Source organism: Molothrus ater, chromosome 5 (assembly GCF_012460135.2).
Source record: "Molothrus ater isolate BHLD 08-10-18 breed brown headed cowbird chromosome 5, BPBGC_Mater_1.1, whole genome shotgun sequence".
Lineage (NCBI taxonomy): Eukaryota > Metazoa > Chordata > Aves > Passeriformes > Icteridae > Molothrus > Molothrus ater.
Window position 1 is genome coordinate 33,230,905 of NC_050482.2, and position 27,462 is coordinate 33,258,366.

At 42.2% G+C, this 27,462-nt stretch overlaps 1 protein-coding gene across 4 annotated transcripts in view; it reads left to right on the forward strand.

Annotated features, from left to right (window-relative positions):
• The first annotated feature begins 859 nt into the window (after nt 1–859).
• The window catches only part of TBC1D30 (TBC1 domain family member 30), a 52,622-nt gene continuing 26,019 nt past the window's right edge, over nt 860–27,462 (forward strand). The window contains exons 1-2 of one of the 4 annotated variants that reach the window (XM_036400689.1): nt 860–1,115; nt 3,530–3,694. In XM_036400689.1, coding sequence (XP_036256582.1) covers nt 860–1,115; nt 3,530–3,694 — 421 coding nt within the window. Of the gene's footprint in view, nt 1,116–3,529; nt 3,695–23,338; nt 23,634–27,462 lie in introns of those variants that run through there. The other 3 variants (XM_036400687.2, XM_036400686.2, XM_036400688.2) reach the window with 3 other exon arrangements.

Consider the following 27,462-nt stretch of genomic DNA (forward strand, 5'->3'; position numbering starts at 1 on the left):
AGGCGCTTTGCAGGCGGGAGCTCCGCGCTGCGCCGCCGGGGGCTGGGGAAACGTCCGCGGGAGGCGTGCCGGCGGGATACAGGCAGCTCTTCTGGGCAGGAGAATGGCCATCTCAGCCAAGCCATAGGGCAAGAGCCAACGGGCTGGGACTGATGTACAGGAAGTTCCACCTGAGCATGAGGAAGAACTTCTTTACTGTGCTGGTGACTGTGCACTGGAACAGGTTGCACAGAGAAGTTGTGGAGTGTCACTCGCTGCAGACACTAAAGAACTGGCGGGACGCAGTCCTGTGCAGTGTGCTCTGGGATGACCCTGCCTGAGCAGGGAGGTTGGAGCACTCAACCTTACCCATTCTGTGACTCTGCCCATTCCTGACCTGAATTAGTCGCGGCTGTTACGCGTGTGGCCGGGCCTCCCTGCACCGCCACCGGTGCCGCAGCCAGAGTCCGGCTCTGGCGGCCGTACGGACCCCGCTATCCGCTCCGGGTTGCAGGCGGTGTCGCGGGGACCAGCCACAGCACAGGTACTGAATTGCTGCCAAAACCGGGCCGTGCCGCTAGCGGGGGAGCAGGAGCGGGACGGCCGGCAGGACGGCGGTGAGCTCCGCGGCAGCCGCACGGTGCACGGGTACCGCGCCCGGTGTCACCGCGCCCGGTGTCACCGCCCCGAGGCGGAGCGCGGTCCCCGCCCCTCGGCAGGTGCAGCGCCCCCGCCCCGGCCGCTACCACGGTGCGCGGGGAGGGAGCGGAGCTGGGCGCTCCTGCCTGGGCTCTCCGGGCCGCTTCCCTTTCCTGCCCGCCCCTCCCCGGCGTGTGACCGTGGGACGCGCAGAGCCCGGAACCCGGCGGCGGCGCGGAAGATGGATGCGGCGGAGGCCGGCGCGGGCGGCAGGGCGGGCAGCAGCGCCGACAGCCTGGCTGAGGAAGAGGAGGAGGAGGAGGACGAGGCGGGTCCCGGCAGCGGCCGATCCAGCCGCACCTCGTCGCTGGTGAGCGGGCTGCTGACCGAGCTGTACAGCGCCGCCGAGACGGCCGTGCCCTCGGGCAGCGCCCGCTCCCGCGCCCTCCGGGAGCTGCAGCAGCGGCAGAGCCAGGTCAAGTACCTGCGGCTGAAAGGTACAGCCCGCCCCGCCCGCCTGCCCCTGCCGGGGCCGGGAGCTGCCCCGGCGCCTCGCTTTTCCTCTGTGCGTGCAAGGCAGTCCTGCCCGAAGATGCCCTCCGTGCCTGCACGCACGTGTCTGTGTGTGCATATATGTCCATTTCCAGGCTTTCTGCATGGCCGTGGTTCCCAGAAGCTTCCCACGTGCTGTTAGCTGAGAACTCCTTTAGACTGGGGCCTCCTGTTCTGTTGGCCCCTCTTTTGTTTCAGGTGCCCTAGGAGCCGAATTAGGGTCGTCTGCTACTAGTTCCTGTGACAGACTGCCTAAGCTTTTGTGTTTCTGCGAGTTTGGTGCTTTTCCTCGCTTATTAATTAATAAATGTCCAGTTTCTTTCTTTTCTTTCTTTTCTTTCTTTTCCTTATTTTCTTTCTTTTCTTTCTTTTCTTTCTTTTCTTTCTTTTCTTTCTTTTCTTTCTTTTCTTTCTTTTCTTTCTTTTCTTTCTTTTCTTTCACTCTGTCCTTATTTTCAGAATCTAGAAGAGATGCTACACACACAGTATCATAAGAGTTTTTCTCAGAGCCTTGTACTTCTACTGGACATAAACTAAACTGGAGAACTGTAAAGCTTTGGAGGTCGGCATGTCTTCTGAAAAAAAAAAAAAGGAATGTAATGAAGAATGTAAATGCTGGAGTCAATCAGAATCTAAATGAATTTTTCAAAGAATTCTAATGAAAGTTAGGTAGCCTCAACAGTGCATGTTTGTGAAAGACCGAGAAGTGCAGCTCCAAGCTGATCCAATGAAAAGAGAACAAAGGCTTCTTGTCTCCTGATGTTTAATCACTTTTGCTTTTGATGAGGAAAAAACCCAAGAGGTGACTAAATATGCCTGTTTTTCAGAGCTGTACAAACAGCTATCTGCTTCCTTGTTTGGCTTCTTAATGAGATGACACGCCTTCTGATTTTACTAGGATGTAGCTCAAGTTCTTCTGTGTGTCCTTTGGCAACCTGCGACTCAACAGGAAATTTTCTTGTTCAGAAATATATTTTGTGGTGTTTCAACTCATTTGTTTTGCTGCCCAGTTACTGTTTTTTTAGAGGCACAGCTAAGCAGCACAAGTGGAAAAGAGTAAAACTCACCAGACAACTCTGGTGGTGGCTGTATAAATTAGTACAAATACAATGGGTTTTTCTGTTTTCTGTTGGTTTTTTGTTGTTTTTTTTTGTTTTTTTTTTTTTGCTTTCAAATCCAAATCCATAGATCTAGTTTTAAATTACCTTGTCTGGTACAGGTGGTTGGGAATTGCATCTGAGCAGCAGGTGCTGAAACAGTGTAGAGGCTATAAAATACAGTATTGTTTTTTCAGTGGCTCCTCCATCCTTGCAGTCATACTTTTCACTAGATCATGGTTGATGGTCATTTCAGCCTAATTTTTCCTTTTCTTTAAGCTCTCCAGAATTATTGAAACAGCTTTGCCACATGAGCTGAGCTGTTTACCATCCCACTGACAGTAGCTTTTTTGGATGGGTATGTATTTTTGTCATTAGATCAAGTTACTGAAGAATGGATTTTTTTGATTGATTTTCTTTCCAGTGTCAGGGGACAGGAGTTGCACTGAAAGTGATAGTTTGAAAAGTTAGCTGCAGGGAGCAGGCAGCTGTGTAGATGCTGGTGGCAAGCTGTACCAGGCTGTTGCAGGGAGGAGCTGAAGAGGTCAGCGTGTGATAGGCAAGACCCAGGATTTCACTGGTGGGGGGAGCATCTGAGAACAGAGCAGAGGATTCAGAAAAATTAATGGACTTAGGACATCTCCCCCACAACTCCCTTCTCTGGTCCTGAAGCTCACCTCATGTGGGGACAACAGGAATATTAGAACTAAGCCGAGACATTTTGATGAACTGAAGAGGTCTGGTGGTGCTATAACTGGCCGCTGGGGATAACTGAGGCCATGACAGAAGTCATCTAGCTGCATCTTAGTGGAAAGAATTTCCCACTTAGAGCTAATTCTGGAGCTGCATTTGTAGCTCTGCAGGCAGCTTCTTGAACATGTTCCCTTGTCTGTTACAAATGTATATTTTGTCCAGGCAGCTTCTGGAAGGTACTGTATTTAAAATGTATCCCCTGGTTGCACTCGTTGACATATTTTGTCTGTATCTGTCACGTTCCTAGGAGTTAATAACAGTATAGTTGTTAAGATTCATACTCTGTGCAATAAATTGAAGTACTTCTGTTTAAAAGAAAATTAAAGACTTTGGCTCAGATTCTGAAGGTGTTTATAACTGGGAATTACCCCAGTCAATAGAACTTGTCATTTATAGAAAGCTTGTATTTGTAAATGTCTGTGGGGCAAGTGCCTTTGTGTGTCAACTACAATAAGCTGCTTTTGAATCTTTTGGCATGTACTGAAGTTGTTTTCTCTGCTTGTTGGCAGATGTTGATGAATTAACAACTATAAAACAAGAACTGAATCACAGAATTTCCGTTCAATCGGCAAAGTTGCTCCGTCTTCTGAAGCAGAAAGACAGGCTTGTACAAAAAGTCCAGAAGAACTGCGACATTGTCACAGCTTGTTTACAGGCAGTTTCCCAGAAACGTTGTAAGTACGTTCTGTGTACTTGTGTAAATAGTTTGTTTCGTTAATGTGGGCAGTGTTTCATTTAAGCCCTCACACTTAATTTAAAGTCAAGAGGCCAGGCTGTGCTATTCCTTAGTTATGACTGACTCCTAATGATGTAGTTTTACCTGGAAACAGACAAAGTTCAACTAGCTCAGCTGGGTAGGCTGCAGTAGCCTCAGCTGTTAATTCTGTGTAACTCCTTTCTACCAAGTTGATCCAAGGTGAAGAGTATTAGTAAAAACAAACCTACTTCCCTCAAAGCCCTTTATCAGCATCAGTGTTTTGGGGGTTTTTGAAACATTGTGTGGCAAAGAGAAGAAATAATGTTCTTTAATTGTTTATCCTTTTTTCCCTGCACAGTAAAACCTTTTTTTTTGACTTGGCAAAGTTGTGATCTTAAGATAGACTGAAGTGCTTTTTGGTAGTTCTTCTAAAGTAAAACTTCATATAACGTCATATGTAAGAATAAATAGAAATTATGCCTTTGGAAAGGACGTGTGAAAATAACCTAATGTTCCATCTTATTTTTTCATTAACATGCAGCGTGACAGGTACAGAAATGTTCAGGTACAGTAAATAAAGCATGGTCTTTTCATAAAAATGTCTGTAGGAACTTTGAGGTGCATGTAAAGACTTTGTTGAAACAATTTTACTGTAGTGGCATGTGCTAATGTAGTCAAGGTAAGAGCTTGTGTATTAATGTGAAACTTAATTTTTAAGTATTTAAAAGCATTCCTTTGTTTTACTTAAACCTGGCATGAAAGTTTTTGGCTGTCATCTACTGTGTAGGCATATTTCTTCCCGAAAACGCCTTTCTTAACATCAGCTTGATAACCAAGGCCTCCATGCCAGCAGTATGGAAGCATATACTGTAATCGCCTTTTAAATGAGACTACTTGAATCCTCTACATATTTAGAGGATTTGACTGTAAATTCTGAATGCTTTTTTCCCCACATAGTGGAATCTCTTTGTAGAGGTAGAACTGTAGTTTTCAATTAACCTTAAGTTCACATTCAGCTCTTTGAGTGCTACCATTAAGCAATCTGTACACACCAATTGCAAACAAGTACTGTTTCATGAAAAGATGGAAATTCTGTCTAACCCTTTTTGATTACTGCTTGACAAATTAACTCCTAGTGGTAATTTCAGTTAGTTCAAAAATTACAGGGCTGATAAATTTGATCTCTTGTTTTCTGGCATGATTTTTACGATGCTCTAATCTGATTCTACAGGTAGAAAAAAATTATTTCAAAAACTCTATGCTCAAAACTGTGTTCAGTGTCTGAAAGCTGAGGATCTGTGAGTTTTGCAGTTCACACAGGGAGCCATCGACTCCTCAGTCTTAGACCTGTGCTGGCTCTTGGTCTCTGCTGGGTGCACAGAAGAGGCCTGGCCCCTGACAGCTTTGGGAGCCCACATCTGACTTGCTTGTGCTTCAGATCCAATACAATCCAATAGCCAGCACAGTGCCTGCAGCACTTGAACCCCAGAGTGAGTAGAGTAAATGTGGGGGAACAGTTGCCAGGGACAACTTCATAACTTACTGTGTTTCTCATTATGCTGCCGACCCTTGTCCTTAGCGGGTGATGCTTGTTTTGCATTCAAAAAGGTATTACCATAGAAAATAAAACTCACTGCAGAGTGAAATGCATTTTGGTTGGACACATGAATGTTCATAGAATATAGATAGAATCAGTACATAGAATAAATGATAAAATATAGAATATATATAGAATATATGATAAAATCAGTACACTGTATAGTACTTCTGGTTTGTAAGATATATGAATGAAGAGTTTCATTTTAATAATACTTTTTTAACCTAAATTTAAATAAATTCCCCAGTGAAGAAAATTAGCAAGAAAGAAATCACAGTGATGGCCTCGTGGCAGACATGGCACTTGTTTCTCTTACTCTTGTGATTTTGACTTATTTGGGGCAAGAAAAGATATATGTTTGTCTGGAAGCACTATGAAATATTTCAAGTCCATATTAGAAACAAGCAGAGTGCTTTATACACTTGATCATTTGAGAAAAAGCAGAATTCTGTAAAAAACAACGAGGTTTTGCAGCTGTCATCGAAGTATGAGTATGTGAAAGACATCTCTTGTATTGTATATAGTGACAGCTTGCTTTCATTACTAAATATATTTTGACTGATCAAATTGCAAACCAGAAGTTCCTTGAATCACAAATTGTGATTGGTTTTAATCAAAACAAACCCAAAAGCCAACAAACAAACAACCCAAACCAAAACCATGTATTATCTATAATTTATTTAGGAATAAAAAGATCTAGCTTAATTGTAAGTCAGTCTGGCTGGAAGCAAGCAGGAATGCTTAAATCTGATTCAATATAAAATAAGCTGAAGTTACAGAAACAGAAAGTTCATTAATATTCTCTTGTATTTTTAATGAAGAAATAGTTTTAGTAGAAAATTTCCCAAAGATATAAATAATTTCTCTGTCATAGCTATGTTGCTATGGTGGTGCTATGTATATAGTAACTATAATACTTTTAAATGGGACTCATGCTGTATTCAGAAAGATCCTTAGTATTCTTTTTTGTAATACTTGTTTAGAAGCTATGATTAAAGTATTAATCTTCTGTTATTTGAGCTTTGCTTCTGTATAGAATTTTCTGAGATAACAATAAACATTTGCTTTCTAGTTTTTCTTTTCCTTTTTCTGGTTTGATTTAATACAGTGCCAGTAGAGGGAGACCGAACGTTTTATTTTGTGCAGAACTAGAGGTGTATCTCTGGTTTTGATAAGGATACAAAAGCCATCAACCTTCCTTAAACTTGAAGGGAAGTGCTTTACAAATTTGATCAGGCAAGAATTGGATGAAAAGGTTTAGCATCTGATCAAATAAATGTTACTCACAAAGGAAATATTAGTTTTCTTATATGAAATAGATGGAAAACAGTGACAAATAGCTTTTTAGTTATTTATTTAGTTATAACTGAGATCATTAATTCCCACATGGTTGTCAAACTATTCAGCAGCTCCTGACTAAATGAACTCAATGTTTTGGAATCCAACTCCAGAAATTCAGAGGGTTATGCCTCAGAGTGTTAACTGGACAGAAAGGCAGCATAAACTGGCATCATCTGGGCACAGATTTGTCCCCTGCATGTGCCCTGAGCACAAACAGTTTCTTGGTGGAAGGCTAGGCTGTAAAGTCTACTCAGTTTCTGAGAACAAGTTACTGTCTCTATAGCATCAACTTTTCTCACAGGGTATGGAACTCAGAGGAAACTGGGAAAGCATTGCCGGATGTTATTTGCAGGATGCGTGATTAGGAGAGAACTGAGCAAGATCCCATTACCATGTGTAGCTGGAAAAGTGCAGCTTAGACATGCAAAAGTAGTCATATGTCTCGATTAAATTTCTGGTTTTTGTCTCCTCATTCCCTTCTTTCAGTCCTACTGCAGTTCTGTGTCCTGTCCTATCTTGTTTTTTCCCTGCCAAATGCTTTATTAGCTTTTCTTACATGACCCAATCTTTAAATATTGAATTTTTCAGCTCTATCCCATTTCCCCATCCCTGCATCTTGTCTGTCTTGCAGTGTCTACCCAGACTACTCCCTGTCCTTGAGTTTTCTTCACAGTATTCCTTGGTCCCCTTCAGCTGTTCTTCCTTGTCTTTTTCCTGTATGTACTAATTATCTACTTGCCCATTTTCTCTATCCCTCCTCTTCCCTCAACGTGGTTACAAAACCAAGCAACAAATTCACAATTTTTAGTTCATAGGATAAAAGTTTGGTTAAAGGTGTAAGAACAACTTTAACACAATATAGTGTTGTCACAGCTAATACTGAGTTGATTGAACTTGAACTTGATAAGGTTTTTGGAGGAGAGGAAAATTTTTCATAATGAAAACAATCAGCCACTGAAAAAATCTCCCTAGGAAAGTGGTGGATTCCTCCATGTTGGATGCTTTTAAGATTTGGCTGGACAGGTGCTGGACCATTTTGTCTAGACGATGCATTTGTTGAGAAAAGTTGATAATCCCTGAGGTCCATTCCAACCTGATATTCTGGGATTTGGTGATTGATTTCACCCTGGGTGAGATGTCTTGCAACATGGGGCAAGTACTGATGTACATATTAATTACATTAATTACATTATTACTGGTGTAATAATTCATGCATATCAAATTTTGCCTGTGGCTCATCTGTCTCTTCCCACTCACTGCCCTGTAGTTTGATGTACTGTTGCAGTTGTATAAATATGCTTTAACCTGGAACACCCCACATGCTCTGGTTTAATTTTTTTATTTCTTAGGAAGACTTGAATTGCTCAGTGAATATTGCTGCTGTTAGCAAGGATTTTCTGATCCATTCTGTGTCGTATGCTGGTTTGCCAAGAGTGAGGAAATGGAGCAGTTAGGAAAGGAGATAACCTGTATTTAGGGGTGCTGGAGCTTGGCTCAGTGGGGATGGTAGTTGTGTGCTTGCTTCATCAGCTGCAATGGGCCACTGGGCAGCAGTTCTTTTGATCTGGATGGTGAAGTTCACCTGCTGGTCCCTTGGGATGGGCATGCACAAGGCAAAATGGCTTTAGATCTAAGTGTGCTCTTAACTGACTTGTTCACTGTTACCCAGAATTATTAATAAATTGTATAATTTTTGAAAATATTGCAAAAGGGCCCTTCAAAAGAGCCACCTATAGTGATCAATATAATATTAAGTGCCATTTGACTAATATACTTCATTCAGCTTCAGCCAGCAGAGATTCTGGAAAATCTGAAAGCTTATTCAATTGCAATTGGAGCCTAGGCTGAGAAGGATTACTTTTCTTTTCACATTAGGCTTGGAGGAGAAGAACTGCAAACTTTCTGCAGCCTTCATTGCTGTGCATCAGGCATTAAGAAATGTTTCAATGAGTAGGTGTGTGTCATGTTTAGCATTTGCTAATATAAATTAGATTGTGTGTTTTGAGTATCTGTTAGACTAGGAGAGAGTTTGAGTGTTGTCAAACATAATAACAGCTGTGTGGAGCACAGACTGACAACTAATCACTAACAGAATAACCCTGAGGAGTTTTTAGGCAGTGAATTCCATGGTTACTTTCTTTTGATGAGAATATCATCTTGGAACTGGTGTTTGAGCAGCACAGTTGGGATGCTGGGATTTGGGGAGTACTTTAACAGAGGAGCAAGTCAGTCAAGTTCTGGTGTAGCACTGTGTCCCATCCCTCTCACAGGATATTCTTCTAGAGAGCTATCAACGTAGCGGCCGGATTTAAAGTGTAATTGTGCTGCTGATGGGATGTGAACACAGAGGATGATCTTGCACATAATGAATTCTGATGTCTTTGATCACTTGACGTTCAGTAGCATTGGTAAGCCCTAGGGGGAGAGATGACCCTGCAGCAGTGTCTCCAGGCACCTCTTCAGGATGATCTGTGCTAGCCCCAGAATGCTGACTGGTGTGTGAGTCAACAGAGGCCCTTGTCAGGCTAATTAACAATACTTAAACTGACTGCCATCTTCTCTTGCTGTAAAAACAAAGCTGTAATGTCAATTCTAAATTGGCAAACTGTGCAGTCGGTTTCCTTACAAACCTGGCAAATTGTGTGATCGTGCAGATTTGATACCTCTCAGAGGCCACTTTGAGGCTAATTTCAGTTTCTTAACTCCTAAGGTGAAGTAAAGTTTCTTTACTTTTCTGGTGTTGAAAAGATAATATTTTTCTTTCTTTTTTCCTTGAAAGAAAGAGGCTGGATTTGCTGTCTAATTTGGTCATATACCAACTGAGAGGTTCGTGTGGTCTGTGTCACTGCAGAACATCAGATTCAAAAGGTGGCAAGAACTAAGTGCTTGGAGTGTTACAGAACATGGAATCCTCACTTTTGAGGGAAATTCTGCTTTAAGGATACAGCAACTAAAATATCTTGTTCCAGCATGAAATGAAACACCCACTCACAAGAGTCAATTGCTTATGAAGCAAAATTCTGAAAGTTTGCATTTCAAACTAAAATGCTTTGTTCAGATGCCTTTTTCATTTCATATTATGTAATGAGCTATTTTTAAATAAGATGATAAGATGTTTAATCCTAAAAAGAGTAAAAATCATGCTTTTAGCATTTGGAAATCTATTTTTGTCAAAGATGACATTTTGCTGTCAAGGACTTTGCTTTCCACAAACTGGTATTTTATGTGAGACCTTTCCATTAAAGTGGTTTCAACCAACTATATTACAGAGATCCTTCTGGGAACATTCTGCAGCTCACTCCCTGGCTGCTCAGCACTGGGATTGCCAGGCTGCTTAGGGAGCTGAGGAGCCCACATGCATTCCTAAGCCATATGTTTTCCTTCTGAGTCTGTAGGGGAACATTATATGAATCTTTACTTTTCTGTGTCATGTACTTTCCTAACTGCTTTGTCCCTAACTCTCGCCACTGAAGTGTCTTATGTCTACTAAAAGGACCTCCCAGCTTCCTCATAACAAATACCATCTCATAATTGGCTAAAATTTGAGCAATTCTTGAAATTGGCTTTTGTCATGGGCTTCTTCAGCTATATTCTTCAGGATTTAACTAAGCAAACTGTCTTGTTGGCTGCTTTGACTAGTGTCAGGAGACTGAGGTAAGACTGCCTTTGTTGAAAGCCCTGGGAGTCTGTTTCAAGTGACTCTGGGCTGTGCTCAGTATCAGCACAGGGGATAAGACTTCACCTGACTGGCACTTTTTTCCTTTTAGTGTCATTCTAGTGCTACTGTTATTAGGGAATTGGCTGCATTCAGAGCTGGGGTCTCTGCTGCTGGCAAATTCCTGGGGACAGTGCGGAGCCTGCTGACTAGATCATTATGTCCTTGAGGAAGGTGCTGCCTTCTGGCTCACTGCTGCCAGTCATTTTCCAGTTCAGTGCGCTGCTGTGTCTGGAGGGGTGAGATTTTCCTTAGAAAGGAAGGTGCCAGGGGTTCAGGGCTAGGTGGAAGCTGAGCAAAATGAGCAGCTGACCTCAGGGCACTTGTCTCGAAGAAGAGAGGGCCTTCAGTTGCCTGTTCACTTCTGCCTGTTGAGCATCAAACTTGGCCCCAGATGTGCTTCACACAGAAGCAGGTGGCTGCTCTGAGACATACCCTTCAGCCACAGCAGTGTGGTGAGAGCTGGGAGGCCCTGCTCAACCAGCTGTGCTGTCCCACTTCTGTACAAGCTGTGGGTGCTGTGAGATGAATAGCCATGCTCCTGCAGCCTTCCATCCCACCCCACTTTGAGTGCTTGCCCTCAAAGGTGGGGAGGTGGCAGACATCTGGGGTGAAGGTGTAGTGGGGCTAAAGTGGCCTGTCTGAGGTGTGTTGTGTAGGTGTGTCCTGTAGTTGGCCTCAGCCTCTAAAATGAAAGGTGCACCTTGCAATGACCACCTGAGATGGTGAGAGAATCAGCCACTGATTATTTAACTACAAATAGTTCTCTTTCTTTCCTCCCTCCCTTTCTCCCTTCCTCCCTAATAAATAGTTCAGCAGTATTTTTTTTTAATGATGTAGAAACTTGATGGGATAGTAACAGCTGGATGTGGTTACAACATAGAAAAAATATTTTGCAGAATAAATATTTCATTGTTTATCATGGAACTGAACAGTAAATTCAGTAAATCATTCTGTAAGCTATAATCTGGCTGCTTAATCTAGGCCCAGTTCACAACAGAAAATGCATATTATTTGGTATAGGGATGTACAGATCACTGTCCTGCAGCATTTGGTGTAGGATGTTGTTACTGTCCTTTGTCAGTGTCCTAGCAGCTGTGACAGCAATGAAACTGGTTGAGTTAGTGCTACACCAGAGTTTGTGTTTATTTTGGGAATGCATACAACTTGGAGGCTGGCTGCTTAGCTGCTTCTCCATATTTTTCTGTATAAGAGTAATCCTGTTGCTGTTGCAAAGTCACAGCTAACCTCACAGGATTAGCTTTGTAATGCATGTAGAATTTTGACTCCACTGAATTTCACTTTGCATAACAGCTGTGCCACGAGAAGTTGATGTATTAGAGAGTGCTTGTTATATAAAATACTTCCTGAGTATTAGAAATAGGGATTAATGCAACAGATTATTGTGTGTGGAGCTTTTTGGATTGCTTATCGAGCAATACTTGTAGTATTTCTATACTAATTTGCCTGGAAAAAGTGGTTCTCAAACCAGTGATCTCTTATTTCTCTGGTACTGCAGTGACTTTGGGAGGTGGGATTTGATTAGCTCAAATTGAGGAGGCATGCTGGAGGACGGATGCTGCTGTTTGGAGACAACGATCTCAGAACAGCCGGTTCTCTGTCTACAGTCCCAGTCCCTGTCAGTCAGTCATGGCAGTAGAAATAACTGGCAGCCACTGCTCTTCCCTCTGCTTATTTGCAGCTATTCAGATGGATACCTGATCAATGGTAAAGTTTTGTTAGTCCAATAGTTCCCTGAAAAACTGGAAAAGCTTTTATTCAGTCACCCAGGGATTATTGTGGTCAAATGAGATGAAGTGCCAATTTCCACACAGTTTCAGGAGCAGTGTGAAACAGCTCATCCTGCTGCAGCCCAGAAGCTGCATGTCTGCCCTGGGGCAGGGCAAGTGTTGGCCATGGGGGCAGGAGTGGGGTGCAGGGCCCAGCTGAGCAAAGGGCTCAGATCTGTGTGCTAAAGTGTTTGTGTGCTTTGTGTGATGCACGTTATCAGCATCCAGGCTATAACCTAGCAGTTCTTTGCACTAACTGGCAATTTGCAAGGAAGCTGTTCCACAACCCATGGTGTGAGAAATGCACCTGGGTACATTCATATTTCACAAATCTTTACAGTTCTGAACTGATGGTAGATCTGCTCTGATACCTGCAGGTAATGAGCCACAGCATCTGTGGCAAATGTTGGCCAATCAAGATGTAAGGGTTTGTGTGTATAAGCTCACAGCAGGGGTGGCTGTGTGAGCTGCATAACTGCAGTATCATATCACTTCAGCCTTTAATCTTTTTCTGACAAGCTTTTGGATGTGGAAGGAGCCTGAGAGAAAAAGTTCTCTTAGATTGTATGCATAGTCTTTCACACTTGTCTAGCTGAGCACTGCTTTCTTTTATTCTGCTGGGGTTACAGTTCTGTAAAAGAAACCATTCTGTTCTTTTTCCTACTGAAATGCTCTTTTCTAAAAAAAAAAAAAAAAAAAAACACCAAAAAACCAACCCCAAACATTGTGAACTTATAGGAGGGTTAATGGGGCTTCAGTGAAAACATCCAACAGGATCTATGGCCTTTAAGTAACACATATGCATTTTATCTCCAAGTGCAACACGCTAAACATTCTTTGGTCGCATTAGCCTTTGAAGAAAAGATTTCCTGGATACTGAAGATCAAATGGAGGATAACAGCTGCTTGGGATAATTAGTGCTAGGAATAGACTGATTTATGGAGAATCAGGCAGTGCCAGCAGCTATGTTTCTGCAGCTTTAAGATAGCTTGGTGTTTAAAAACAAGATGATAGAAAAGTGGGCTGTGGCACTTAGCCTGTTTGGATCAATAGTCCTGCTTATAATTCTGCACTGGAGCAGCTCTGAAGGAAGAGTTAAATGTGAATCTCAGATTTTTAAAATGTTTTTCTCCTTGAAGCTGTTAATAACCTGAATCTGATTTACTGAGCAGTAAATGAGTGCTCCTCACATAGCCTTGAAATTTGCCAGAGAAATCAAATCTATGTTCCATCTCCACATTAGATCATCTTACAAGCCTATAATTTATATTTTTCTTAGTAAAATTTGGAGCCTTCTTGCTATGTTTTGTCGGCAGTGAAACAGCTTTTAAATTTAGTTTCTTATAAATTATTGGTAACTTCCTAAAATCACAGAACCTGGTTCTGATCAACATGTTTTCTTTGCCATCCATACAATACATATGGCCAAATACAGACCATGAGCCGTTTTTGGTTCTTGGGCTGGATTAGGCATCATTAATAACTAACATTTTATTTTTGTGTATGTGTGTTTGCGTGGTTTTTGTTGTTTGTTTGGGTTTTGGGGTTTTTCCCCAACATGTTATTGTTAATTTCTAGTCTTATCCAATGCTCATGGCAGAAATAGCTATTGGACCTTAGATCCTGAAGAAAAAATAATTATTTGGTGAAACTAAAGAAAGTCAGAGTGGGGAAGTAATCAATGTACAGATATTTTTTTAAATGTATATTAATCTGAAAAGCTAAATATTACTGATATTTATAGTATTATCTAGAGAAGTCTAGAAGTCAGGTGCCTATTGAGCTGGACAAACTAGATATCACTGGACAGATAGATGGTATGAGACTCTTTGAAAAACAAACTTAATGAGACAAGACTACTTGAAGGTTGGCAGAAAAAGCACATGTTTAAAGAAATGATTTGAGTTGTCCTGAGCTATGCAGTAGTAAGTAGATAGTCAGAGCTTTGCTGTTAGCCAAAAACTCGTGCTTGTGTGGTGGTGAACATGCTCAAAATCAATTTTAATGGCTCTAGGCTTCAGTACTAAATGAGCCTTTGATTAATCCTAAACACATCCAATTCAATAAACTTGCCCTGTAAGAGTAAGTTATGAACTGAAGTTTTGTCATTTAGCTATTGAGTCTAAAATCTTTGAGTAGTAATATTGTTGGAACTATTTTCTCCTCTTCATCTCACAAACTTCATTAAAGAAACTCTGTGTCAAACTTGCTTAACTGGCTTATGTGTATTTTTTTTTTTTTTGAAAGTGGAGGTGGTGGTTTAAGGTTCCTTTGCTTTGCTAGCTGCTTTGTTTCCAGCACTTGGAGAGCGTGCTCTGTGAAGCTACAGCCCACTTGGGAGATGAAGAGAATTGGGGTTGCAGTAGCTTCATGTACATGCAAAACTTTCTTTATGGAGCTAGTGGCGCCTACAAATGGGAACCACTGCATACATGATCAAAAAACTGGAGTGGTGGTGCAGTCCATGCTATTGACTGATCAAGGTTTGTGGTTCCAAGAGCTCTATGGTGCTTTTATGAGCTTCCCCAGTAGTCAGCACCATTCCCCTCTCCAACTGCATGTTGGAGGGTCATGTTCCTGTTCCTATGGGGGCCATGTGTACTGGGAGAGGATCCATGCTGGAAGCTGGACTCTTACCCTTGGGCAGTGCAGGACAGCCTGGCTCTTTGCTACATGACTCATTAAAACCTTCCATGGGCTGAACCTAGTGTTTGCTGCATGTCCTTAGCATTACTGCAAATAACTATGAGTCAATGTATAAAAGGTATAAAATTTTATGTATAAATGTGGTCCATTTCTGTAATAATTCCTGGCCCAAAGGAAAGAGATTTCACCATTAATAATTTTTTTAACTTTGGCAATTAATTTTTAATCTACAATCTTTCCAAGTGTTCTATTTGTGGATAAATCTTGTCATGGGGATATAGGATCATTTTGCTTTTTTTCATTATGTTGGGCAGATAAAAATCCTGCTGTTTCTGGAATAGCAGTTCAGATCAATGAGGCTGGTGATTCACACTATAAAATCCAATTTGTATGCTAGGTGTTAAGCAAATAATCAGATTCTATTAAAGGAAGAGAAGTTCCATTTTAGATCTGGGACCTGCTATGACTTCCATTTTTCTGCAATATTATCTTAAGCATAACTACAAATCATATCTGTCAGAATTCTTTTTTTCATGTATTGCATTAGTTTTTCTGCTGAGTTGATGACTTGTTTTTTTAAATTACCATGTAGCATTTAAGCAGGATTCTGGAGTGTGAGTACTGGCCAACATATGCATTTACTTCATATTGTTTAGCAAGGTTAGGAAACATTTCTTAACTTTTAAAGTCATACTTTTCAGCAGTATTTTTTAATTACGTAAGCCTGTTCAACAATTTTACTTCTTAATATATGCCTTACCAAAATGATGTTTTGAATTTCTTTTGTAGATTCAAATAATTTCTCTGACAAACAGAAGGTCATTTGCTTTCTGAAACCTCACTTCCATTCATTACTTCGTATTTAATTAAAAGGTGTTCTCTCTATATTTTATCGACCATGTCAGCATTGCTATGACTTTTATTCCAGTTGTTGACTCTAGAATTTATGCTGCTGGTTACTGCAGCAGTTAAAATGTATTGTTACTTTAACAGTGCTTGCATGACACATCTTTTAGCTTGCTCACAAGATGCAACTATCTACTATAGCTTTACTGCTATAGTTGGCACGTGAAGGCAATAAGCAAAATAAATTGATTTCCCCCTTCCTTTTATTTTCTTCATCGCTGTTCCTCAAGTGGCAATTATTTGTGCATTTGAACCAAATTTAAAAAATATATTAAGAAACCTAGATGCTGTTGTTGACTTACAGACACACAACCAATTTTACAACATGGAGACATCAATCCAATTATCTATCATTTTTCTCTGATTAAGAGCTTGTTAGAAGCATGTGGAACATAGCATTTGGAAACTTCTGCAAGCTCCTTTTTTTTGGGTGTACTTTCCTCCTTTTGGAAGACAAAATATATATGAACAAAGAATTAAACATAAAGTGGACTTCAGCATTGGATTAATCACCTGTTTCAGTGTTTGTACATATGTTTTCATGAATGCTAGTGTGTGTGCTTTCCTCATGGTCATTGTAGATCTAGTCTGTCTTCCTCTTGTTGCTTTCATATCCAAAACTCTTCATAACCTCTCTTTTTTCTCTGTCCCATCCTTATAATTTCTTACTTAGTATACAAGCTTGGCTCTTGCCTCCTACCTCCATCCCACATGTGTCTTAAAACAAGTACATTTTCAATTTCCCCTCATGATGACATTTTCTTATAGATGTTTCACCATATTGAACATGTTGATAAAAACCTGATCTCTTAGCACTCTCATTGACCTTATGCATTCATGGTGTGTCCCTTGGAGCTCATGTCTGCCATGAAGGTCATAGAAACAATAGCAGCTCATATGTTAAGAATATTGTGGACTAGGCTTTTCAATCTCACCTGGTTGTTGACCTGTACTTCTCTGCTGTACTTCTCTGTCTGCTAATGTGTTTGCTAATGTGTTTTCTCTTCTTCTTTTTTTCTTTTTTTTCTTTTTTTTAAGCAGGCAGTCTGAGGTTTCATTGTACTTGTGCAGTACCTGTAGCAACAGTGCTGGAGCCCAGAATTGGGATTTGGATTTACAGGCACTGCAGTGAATACAAATAACTTCAATAGTATATCAGGCATACTCAGTTGTGTAAGTTTTTTGTTCACTATTATTGGCATAATAAGGTAAACAACTGCTGTCTTGTGATCAAGCAAAATTAGTCTAAGCTCCTTTTTGTTTCCCACGTAGATAGTTCTGAGTTAAATCTGTGCCTTGTTCTTTCAGTGTAGCTGTTGAACCATATGTTAAAAGTTTCCACATCACATCCGTTTTGTAATGTCAGTAAGGTTTTAGGGTTTTTTTCTGAAATATTTGAGGTGCCTGTGATCTGTGCTGCATTATGTTTAAAAAACATGAGTCAGTTTCTACTTTTTTGGAATTCTTTCAATTCTCTCCTTTTAAGCTCTGGGAACAGTCCATTCCCAGAGAATGGGAATGGGCCTGGAGTGAAATAAGCCACCTTTTGTACCCAGCCCATTGGCGTTAGTTGCTGTCACTTGTGTGCTCAGCGTTGCTGAATTATCAGCAAATTTAAATTCTTCTATTCTCAAAACTAGTTTGACCTAGGAACTCCAGGCACTACAGAATACAAGCTTATTAATGGTGTAGTAGTGAGAGATGGTGACATAGGAGAGTTAATAATTTGTGAAGTAAAGCATTTGAATATTAATATACACAGTGTTAGCTTGATGTGATTATGTTGTAGACAGGTTTAAGAAAATCTTCCGGCTTATTGCTGAGGGGTTTTTTGAAGAACTCAGGGAAAACAGGAGCTTTTTGCTCTACTGGATCAAGTACAGATCTGGGAGATGGGTTTATGCAGTTCTGCCATTGCTGCCTGTAGCTCTGGCACTGTACAGATGTTAAGTCTTTCTGCATGTCCCTCATTCATTTGCACGGTTATGTATCTACAAATGGAAAGAGGTTATGAGTAGGTTCAGAGGGATCACAGGCACATCTGTATGTCTGTTTTAGCAACCTGCAATGCTTTTGAAGGCTTTCATATACTCACCTACACGATCCAATTGCATAAGCATCTTGTGCTACTCTATGAACAACCAAGGGATAGAGGGACTGCAGTCAGCCTTACCTGCACTGATTCACTGCCTTGGAATGTGGTGCCTCCCTAGATGGGAAACTGATCATTGCAGCTCCATACCATTGTGCTGTAAACTGCTTTCACAATTGATTTGCAGATGTATTATATTTTCAGGTGCTTTCACTAATGCTGGAGAACTGTGGCATACTTTTCAGGGTGTATCTGCCAGAAATTTCATGAAGCAATATGACTGTGAACGTTATTCAACTTGAAAGTACACTTACTAGATGCAACTGTCCATCATTCCCAAAGAATAAATTATAACCTACACTTGTGTGCTAGCTCTATTGAGGGGACCTTCTTGTCTGCTCTCATCAATCCTGTCCTAGTGCATGCAAGTGTGTAGTACAGGAGGGAAGAGTGGATAATGTGTATGGGAAGAAAAGGGAGAATTAGGTAAAAAATCCCCAAATCCCACAACTAAAGACCCTAACAAAGAATCTTGAGTCTGAAGTTCTGAATCCTGATTGTGATGGCTGAAGGATCATGTAGTGTATATGCAGTTGTGAGCGTCTTACATGAGTTACAGACTTGTAGATTAATTTCCTGTTGAAAGATATATACCCTACTAAGCAGTACTATTTAAATGATTGTCTCTAGATTAGTCCTCAATAGATATGGCTAAACAACATGCAAGTAATATTCTTTTTCAGATATCCTACCTATAAACAAGAGAATTTCCTAGCTCCTCTGTCATAAGCTCACCAAGAACAAGTGTGCTGTTTTAGGGCTTCCTTAAAAAGAAGGCTGTATTAAAGTGTAATTACCATGCTCTCAGTTTTGGAAGGGGAAATAAGTAATAAGGTTAGGTGCCTGAAGTTTAAAGGAAGAGGAAACATTTGACTAGCTGCATGCTTCCTTAGACTGAATCATATAAATTTTGTTCTCTGTTCCTGGAAATCATAGATGTTATTTCCTGTCCATTGTGTAGTTTGTAGTTTTGCTGAATACCTTTGTAGACAAGGATTGGCTCCGCAGCTTTTGTCTGTGATGTTTAATATAGGACACAGCGAGGTCTTGACCTCTTTTGTGATATTTGTGTACAAAGTCATACAGATGATGACTAATGCAATGAAAAGCTGTAAAATATTACAGCTGTATTGATGAGACGTAGTGTGTGAACACACTGCACCATTTTCCTGAGCCATTTTTCCTGCTTTCAACAAGTGTGTAGAATTAACCTTCTCTAGGCACAAATACAGTAGCAAAAATTAGTTTTTGTATTTTTTCTGGAACCATCCTTTGTGCATTAAAGACACCCCTGGATTACTTGTCTGGCAACAGAAACCAGCTTGATGGCAGAACTGAATCTGTTAGTCCACAATCATGTTTCTCCTTCTGCATGACACAAATCTCTCTGCATAGGCAGGTGCTCCTGCAGCAGTGATGCAAACAGATACACAAAACAGTGCCACAGGCTCTGTGCTTGGTGTTCCACAGGGTAGTTGCAGGGAGCTGGAGGATCCCAGCACACACTCCCTGCACTCTGAGGTAGCACATCTGTACCAGGGGCTGTGGGCAGAGCAGTATGGGCCCTGCAGGAGGGGATGCTCCCCTTGCAGGCTCAGGTGGGAGGAGTGCTGGGCTGTGCCACCTCACAGGCTTCTGTGTTCAAGGGAACTTGTGTTCATGCTGTAGCACCTGTGGCCCTATGGTGTCAAGGACCCAACAAGCCAGAGACCTCTTTTCAAGCTGTCAGAGGTGGCTCCATCTTGTGTGTTGGAGGAATGTGAAACTCCAGGTGGGTTGTGCTTGTTTTTAGGCTTTTAGGATCAAGCAGAAGGAAGCAGGGCTGTTTTTTCAGAGGGGATGTTTAATAATAGAACATGCATAGAACTGGGTAGGATAGGAATTTTGTGCCCCAGTGGTGGAGATGGTTTAATGGGCTAAATGTATTTAAAATAGTTTTGCCTTCTGGGAGAATCTCAGACTGGCTTACCTTTTCTTGTCTCTAATGTGGACATATTTCATTCCATTTGTTTTCTCTTGTATACTGTCATTTGAAAGTGAAATATTTTTTTCTTTTGAGCCTCATGGTGAACTACAATACATGTCAAGACATATGTTGGTTTATTTGCTAGCTTCTGTTGAGCTATTTGAAACCCTGTGGTACTAGAGTTACATTTTCTGGATACATTTTTTGGGTTCTTTAAAGTCGTATATTGAGCTCTGGGACTTAGCAGACAGCGACCCTATGATTTGATCAATATAATAGGTTTTCCCTTGTGGTTGCAATACATTTTTCCCCCTCATCCTATTGATATATATTTCTTTCTGCTATTTGCTGTATCATCAGCTGCTGTAGTGCTGCTGTTTAAGTGTAATTTCCAAAATCCTCTTGGACGAATCATATTACAGTATTATCATATAATATATTTGTTTTTTCATGGATACATGTAATTTTAAGTATTTTTGCTGACATTGGTGTTGAGAATTGTGGCAAATAAGCTTTCTTCCCAGACTTTGACTATTTTACTGGGATGTTGTGATGCAAATCAGAATTAAGAGAGGTCTCTACAATTTTCTGTGAAATAAAGGGGAGGATGTGGAGTTCATGAAATGAACAGTGACCCAGCTGAAGATGAAATACAGTGACCCAGCTGAAGATATCTTACCATTTTAGTCTTTTAATTACATTCAGTCTTCTTAGCACACATCAGAAGAGAAGTGGGGAATTGTGCCCTCTAGTAATCCTGGGCTTGGGCAGTTAAAGCTCCATGCAAACAAATAGATTCTTTAAAAGTAGATTGCTTTGTGGCCCCATTTCTGCTGGCTGTCCTTCTGTTCCTGTCACTGCCCCATCTGTTTGTACTCATTGTCACTTTCTGGCAGCCTGTGTTTTACCTCATTGTCCCAGTGCAGACACAAGTGGGCTAAAGAATGGAGAGGTTTAAGGTAAATGGAGTTGGTCAAAACCTGGCATTGACCTCTGGACTGACCACCCTTTGATTGCAACAAAGGAACAAGAATTCACATAGTAGTCTTAATTCTGGCCTTAAAATGGCATGTGTGGCAGATGGTGATAAGATTGTAAAGAGGTACCAAATGAGGAGGTAAGGTTTTTCAGTAAGTGACTCTTTTGTGTCAGAGGGAATACAGGAACTACAGGGGGAGGAAAAAAAGCAAAGTCTCAGGTTAATTATTACAAAATACTGGAGATGAAATATCTTGCCTAGCCAAAACGTTTTTGATTTTTTTCCCTCAAAATCCTTTCTGAATGTCATCTGTCTTGTCAGGAAATGCAGATGAGGGCTTATGGACATGACCAGACTTCCATGCACTGGTGGATCAAACTAGATTCATGATGGTTGGCATGTCCTGCCACAGGCAGATTAGAGGCTTTGCCTGATCGGTGATTAAAACCCAGTGCCATCCACTTTTCTAGAGGCTAAGTTCTAGCCCTGAAGATGTGTATATGTATGCTTAATGGGAGGCTTATCCCCCTGCATCTAAAATCCATTTGTACTAATGATCCAGTGAGTCATCAAACCTATTAGTATGGCTTGGCTTCTTCATTTTGTCTCCTGAAGTTCGATTTTTGCACTTTTTCCTTCAGAATAACATTGTATTAATTGGCTGGCGTGCGGGAAAGCTCCTTAATGGTGTGCTTGGAAGTATCTCTGTGCCCAGTCACAGTATGATTGTCCTGATTGTTTCCAGTTTTCTTGTAGAGACAAGATGACAAGTAGGAGAAATAGCAATGATGGGAATACTGAATTCTCATTTTGAGAGCTGGTTATCTTCATCAGCTAAACATTGATATCTTTCTTAGACCTGATTTCTAATTGTTTAAAAATTGGAGGTGACACAGTTTAGTGTGATGACTGATTCTCACTGTCTGGTTAATGAGTGGTTTCTGAAATTTTGGTTATGGCTTCCAAGACTGGGCAACAGCTTGTGGTGTTGGATTAGTTAGTCCTGAAATGATCCAAGAACGATGTGGTGCTATTTGCAAAAGGTGCTCAAGCAAGAGGAGAATAATATTACAGAGATAATATGGCTATTTCTGTATTTAAATGTTGCTGTTATAGTCCCATTGGTACAATCTGTACACCTAGGGAGACTAATTGATTTCAAATTTGATGCTTTAACCACTAAATCATCATCTCCAGCTGGCACTGAAATAAAGTGATTTGCATCATCTGCATCAGCAGGGAAGTGTCACCTTTGTTAAAAAAAGAACCACCGACACACAGACTTAATTATCTATTCAGAGTGCAAGCTAACAGCTCAAATGTAGTGACTTTTCTCCAAAACCCAAGCAGATATTTAAAGAGGCATGATCAAAATCACGCTTCTCTGAAAGCTTAACAGTGACTTCTAAAAATAGTTATAACTGATTTTAAAAGAGACTTGATTCTGTATTTTATATTGTGTGTCTTTTATATAATTAGCTTTACTGCTTATCCGTTGCCAGTTTTCTCTCTTCATAATGTGACTGAGGAACACAACTTTTTAATAAAGGAGAAAAATGTTTCAAAGCTACAGTTGTTGGCAGGTAGACTGAGACTTTTGGTAGTTTGGCCTTTGAGCCTAACTAATGTAGTGTGATAAATCTGCTCTCCTTCCACAAAAATGATGAGTGGTTTAGGTTATAAAAACTACCATTATTTCAAATGCTTTTCCTTCTTGTCAATCAAACCACTAGTTTGAGAATCTCTGAAACCCTTTTAAGATGCTCTTAGGCCAAATTGCATTGGAAAATGCATCTAATAAAGTGCTTTTGAACAGCTTCTTTTAACTACTTAGTGACTGGCATGTTACTTGTAAGTGCAGTTGCAATGTAGATTCATGGAAAAGGCTGTTATTTTAGCTGAGGATTGTTGTGGTTTGTGCAGAGGGTGTTCAGGGTCTCTTTGCTGGTGAGTGAAAAACTGAAACTGTGCAGCATGCTTGCTTGTGCTGCTGCTGGGGCTGTCACTGTGCAGGACCCCAGCCTGCCCTGGCACTGACATGCTGTTAAACTCTTTGCTCTCCCCCTGCTTCGTGGTCTGATAGTGCTGGTCAGACTCCTTCCCAGGACAGCTTTTTGAAAAAGGCAGCAGGATTATCTATATATGTGCAGCTGTAGGCCCGAGTACCAGGTGAGAAGACCCTTTGGTGGATATTTAGCTCGTTTCATTCTCGGCAGAAATGTCAGTATTGCCCCCTGTTAACAGGCGTCAAGTGCGCCGTGTCCGCATTGCCCGGGGCTTGTGCAGCTGTCCCGAACCCTTTGGCACAGCTGAGCCCCACCACTGCCCCGGGGGCTCCCTTTATTTCTAACCGGAGTTGCTGCTCCCCTCGCCCGCTGCATTCCAGGTGGTGCTGGAGGAGGAGGAGGAGGAGAGGCTGCTGGTTTATTCAGGCAGTGATGCTAGGGTTGTGGGCGGGAACAGCTTTCTTTTTTTTTTTTTTTTTTTTTTTCCCTTTCCCCTTTTTGTCTTTCTCCTCTCCTTGTCCTCCCTCTTCTCTCCGGCACTGGCACTTGGCTGTCTGCAGTGCGGGTCCCCGCACGCCATGCCCCCCAGCCCGCCGCCTTAGGGCTTGCCCCGGGCAGCATGCGGCAGGACCGGCTCACGGGCTCGCTGCGGCGCGGGGGGCGATGCCTGAAGCGGCAGAGCTCGGGCGGCGGCGTGGGCACCATCCTCAGCAATGTGCTCAAGAAGCGCAGCTGCATTTCCCGGACCGCGCCGCGCCTGCTGTGCACCTTGGAGCCAGGTACCCGCTCCGGCCGGCCGAGGCTGCCGATGCCGCCCCGTAAGCGGCTTAGCGGGGCGGGGGGAGCTGCCGGGGCCTCGGGGTCGGCTCGGAGAGGAGGAGGCGGCCGGCGGGCGATGAGGGCCGCGGGTAGGCGCGGGGGGCAGCGCCCGGGGGCGGCCCCGGCCCGCGGCAGATGCGCCTCTCCGGCCGCCGCTGCGGCAGCCCCGGCGGGGCCCGGCCGGCGCGGGGCGCCGCGGTCGCGGCCTGGGGCCGGCGGCGAGTCCGGAGCGCGGGGCTCCCGCCCGGGCTGCGCCGGCCTGGGGCTCGGAGCGGGGCCTGCGAGGTGGTCCCGAGCTGGGGAGCGGCCGAGGCACCGCGGCGGCTGCGAGGCGGCCCCGGCGGGGAGCGGGGCCGGGCCCCGGCGGGAGGCCGGGCTCGGCGGGGCCCTGCGGGGAGGCAGCGCGCTGCCCCTGGCCCGGGGGACTGCTCCTGCTCGTGTCCCGGCCGGCCCGCGATCCCGGCTACGCTCTCCCGATCTCCTGGTCCTTTCCTTACGACTCCCGCCCGGCGTCGCCGCCTCGCAGCGCTTTTGTGTCGTCTGTCCCCAGTGCCTTTCTCCCTCCTTCTCCTCTCCCCCGGGCTCGGCGACTCAGCTTTGTGCGTCCCTCCCCGAAGTCTCCTCGCAGCCTCCCCAGACCTTTCCTGATAAACCTGCTACCTCTTGACCTGCCGGAGACCCCTCCTCCCGCCCAGCCTTTGTCTGCGGTAGGGTGTTGTCTAAATTTGCAACCATGCCTATACCAAGGGGAAGGCATCAGCTCTGCAGCTATGTTTTCTAGATCCTGCTTCAGTCTCAAAATCTTTTAAGAACTGGATGGTCAGCAAACGACGTGTGTTTACTCCAGGGAGGGGGGCTCTCAACAGAAGCACAGATGGGTGATCATGAGTGCTAGATTCTAGTTGCCTGCCATCAAAATTTTGGATTTTTTTAAAAAATGAAATATCAAGAAATTTAAATTCAATTTACCGTGTTAGAACTGTCACTTGTAGCTAAAACGTTGTGGATCTCTTGCCTAATTTTAGGCATTTAAAAAGCGTGCAAGCCAGAGATCCACTGAAACATAGAGCACTACATGGAAATAAATAAAGATCAGTTTCCCTTTGTACTAGCTGTGTGTGCATCAAGCACACAATGCTCACTGCCTCTGTGTTTGAGATGGGTTTCAGAAGCTGTTATTAATAAGGTCTCAGATACATTTTGGTAGATTTATGGGATTGCTGTTTTCAAGGAGATTTCCTGAATTGTAATTCTCAAAGACCCCTGCTCCAACAGTAGCCTGCTATTATCCCAGGTAATGACGTTATCTGGATAATGACATTCATGTATTTACACTCACACAAAGACCAGGGGATGTGATTGGGTGTAACTATGAATGCCACAGTCCTAAAAATCCCCCTGGTTTGGGGTTTCCATATTGTTCACATGTAGATAAAGACAATGACACTGTTCAGGATATATATTTTCATAGAGTGGTAGAGATAGGACAGCTAATGAACCCTTTAAAAATAAGCTGGATGAAATATTCTTCAGATTTACTTAATGTCTTTGTTAGCTGTCTGTATTGTGAAGTTTTTCTAGACTGGAGGTTTTAGATGTGCTTTGATACATCTCAGTGAGCTGACTCCTGGTGGAAGTGGTTTCATTCAATGTTACTCAGAATGTTACTTTTGGAGATAAATTGAAAGGCTAAGAATCTTCCTGAAACAGCAAGCAGCATAAGGTGATAGTTTACGTTGACACTTCTCTTTCCTTGAGCATGGGCACCTGCTGCACACAAATCTGCTTTAGGCCTTTTTCCTTGTTTATTTTTGATAAAATATTTATTTGCATTCTGTGGGAGAGGTTTCAACAGCTGTGAAGTACAGCTGAGAACCTATAGTGCTACTTTGCAAGTTTAAAGCTACACCTGTATAGCTCACTAACATGCATCAAAACACATCATCTTCCTAACTTTCTTCTGGTTTGATATTTCTGAAAAGAATCCCAGATTTTTCCCTATTCTTTTGTTTAATGTTGCTGGGGGTGCACTGGGAATTTGATTTTGTCACCCAGGTACTTGGCTGCCGTTATTTTTCTCTTCTCTTGTGTCTCTTTGTGTGGTTCTGTGCTACATTTTGGTTATGCAGAGGAAGACTGCTAGGGTTTGGGAATCCTAGGGATATAATCTTCCCTCTTACAGCCTTTTCTTGTCAGGAGTTATTGTGTATTTTACACAGGAAAGGACTGTGGTTGGGGGGGGGGAGGGTCCTCATTTTAAATTCTTTTATTTTTTATATAACTTTTCTCCAGTGGTTTCTGGTGACAGGCTTGGAAGGGCATTGAACAGAGCTTATTTTGGCATTCCCCTACCTTTCAGAAATTTGTTGTCAAGCATGTACCTTTGTGTGTCCTTGTATTCATGGAGCTAATAATTCCAGAGTGTTCCCAGCATATTCCTGCTCTTATGAGTTTATATGCTTCTCAGGCATGAAGAATAAGTTGAAAGTGTATGAACTGGAGGTGATATTTAGTATGTCAAATGACACTATAGCCTGGCTGATTTGATGTGAAAGGACTGAGTTGTACTGACAACACTTAAAGTAAAATATACTGCTCTATGTGTGGTGCATCTAGGCCAGGCTGTCCCTGCTGAGGAGCTGGGAAGAAAAGTTCTCTTAAGGCCTGAAGGGGTATTTTTTTGCAAAAAGCATGTGTTTATGTAAGGGAGAGGAATGTGACCCAGAGATGGAGGATTGTTAGAAATGGGAAAATCCAGTGAAAATAGGTGCAGACATGCAGTAGTGTTCTATGGGTATGGGGTACTGAGGGGGAAGAAACTATTGGGGAATCTAAGTTAGTTTATGGAGAGGAGACAACTGAATAAAAAAGGGGATTGATGGAGAAAGGAAGGATTAGGAAACCAAGAGAAGCTGAGTTAGGGATAGGCATTTTCCTTGAAGCTCTGAAGCTCAGGGACAAATTCCTTGAGCAGAATGCAGAAGGTACCATGTAGCAAGATGATTCTTGTGCCAGAAGTAAGTAACGGGCAAAGAGATGCTGCTCCCATTTTGCTGGTTACCTTCTTTGCTCTCTCTGTATGGTTGCAGCTTTTTTTTTTACATGCTTACTTGCTGTATTTTTTATTAAGCAATGTTGTAATTTTTTGATTTTAGGAAATATAAATTCTTGAAAATGGATGGGAATGAGGAACAATTTGTATATGCTCTGGGGTTCATTCCCCATGGTTCTTCCCCTCCACTCCCCCAAAACTGTCACATAATTTGATTTGGAAAGTACTTCTAATGGAGAACAAATAAAGGGACACAGATTCTGTAGCTTTTACAAGAGGTTGTCATGCATGGCCTGACCAAGCAGTTCCTCACCATGCTGAAGAGAGTGTGTTGCATAGTCTGGTGTTGCCATGTGATGTAATTCTCATTTACAGTAATATTCACACCTGTCTTAATTGTTTGCTGTGATTTAATTAACTTTAGTAGATGGATGATCTCGTTTCAGTCTCATTTAATCAAGGGTCTCATTTGAAGGGTCTCATTTCAGTCTCAGGAGGGATATGTACTTTGACTGTAGTGTGAGCTCCCTGGTCATGATACTCATGTAACTATAGATAGATTTTTCCTTGCTCTGAGCTTTTATCTTGCTGTACTTGATCTTTTGAAGACCTGGAAGTATCTGCTTGTGTCTTTCTTAGTAAGATTCTAAAACAGACAGAAAAGTTGTTACTGGGATCTTTTAAGTCTTAGAAAACTGTGAGTAATTAATATTTGGCTGCTGGGTTGAAATGAATATATGGTTATTTTGGAAGGCTATTGGTTCTTTGCGGCAAGG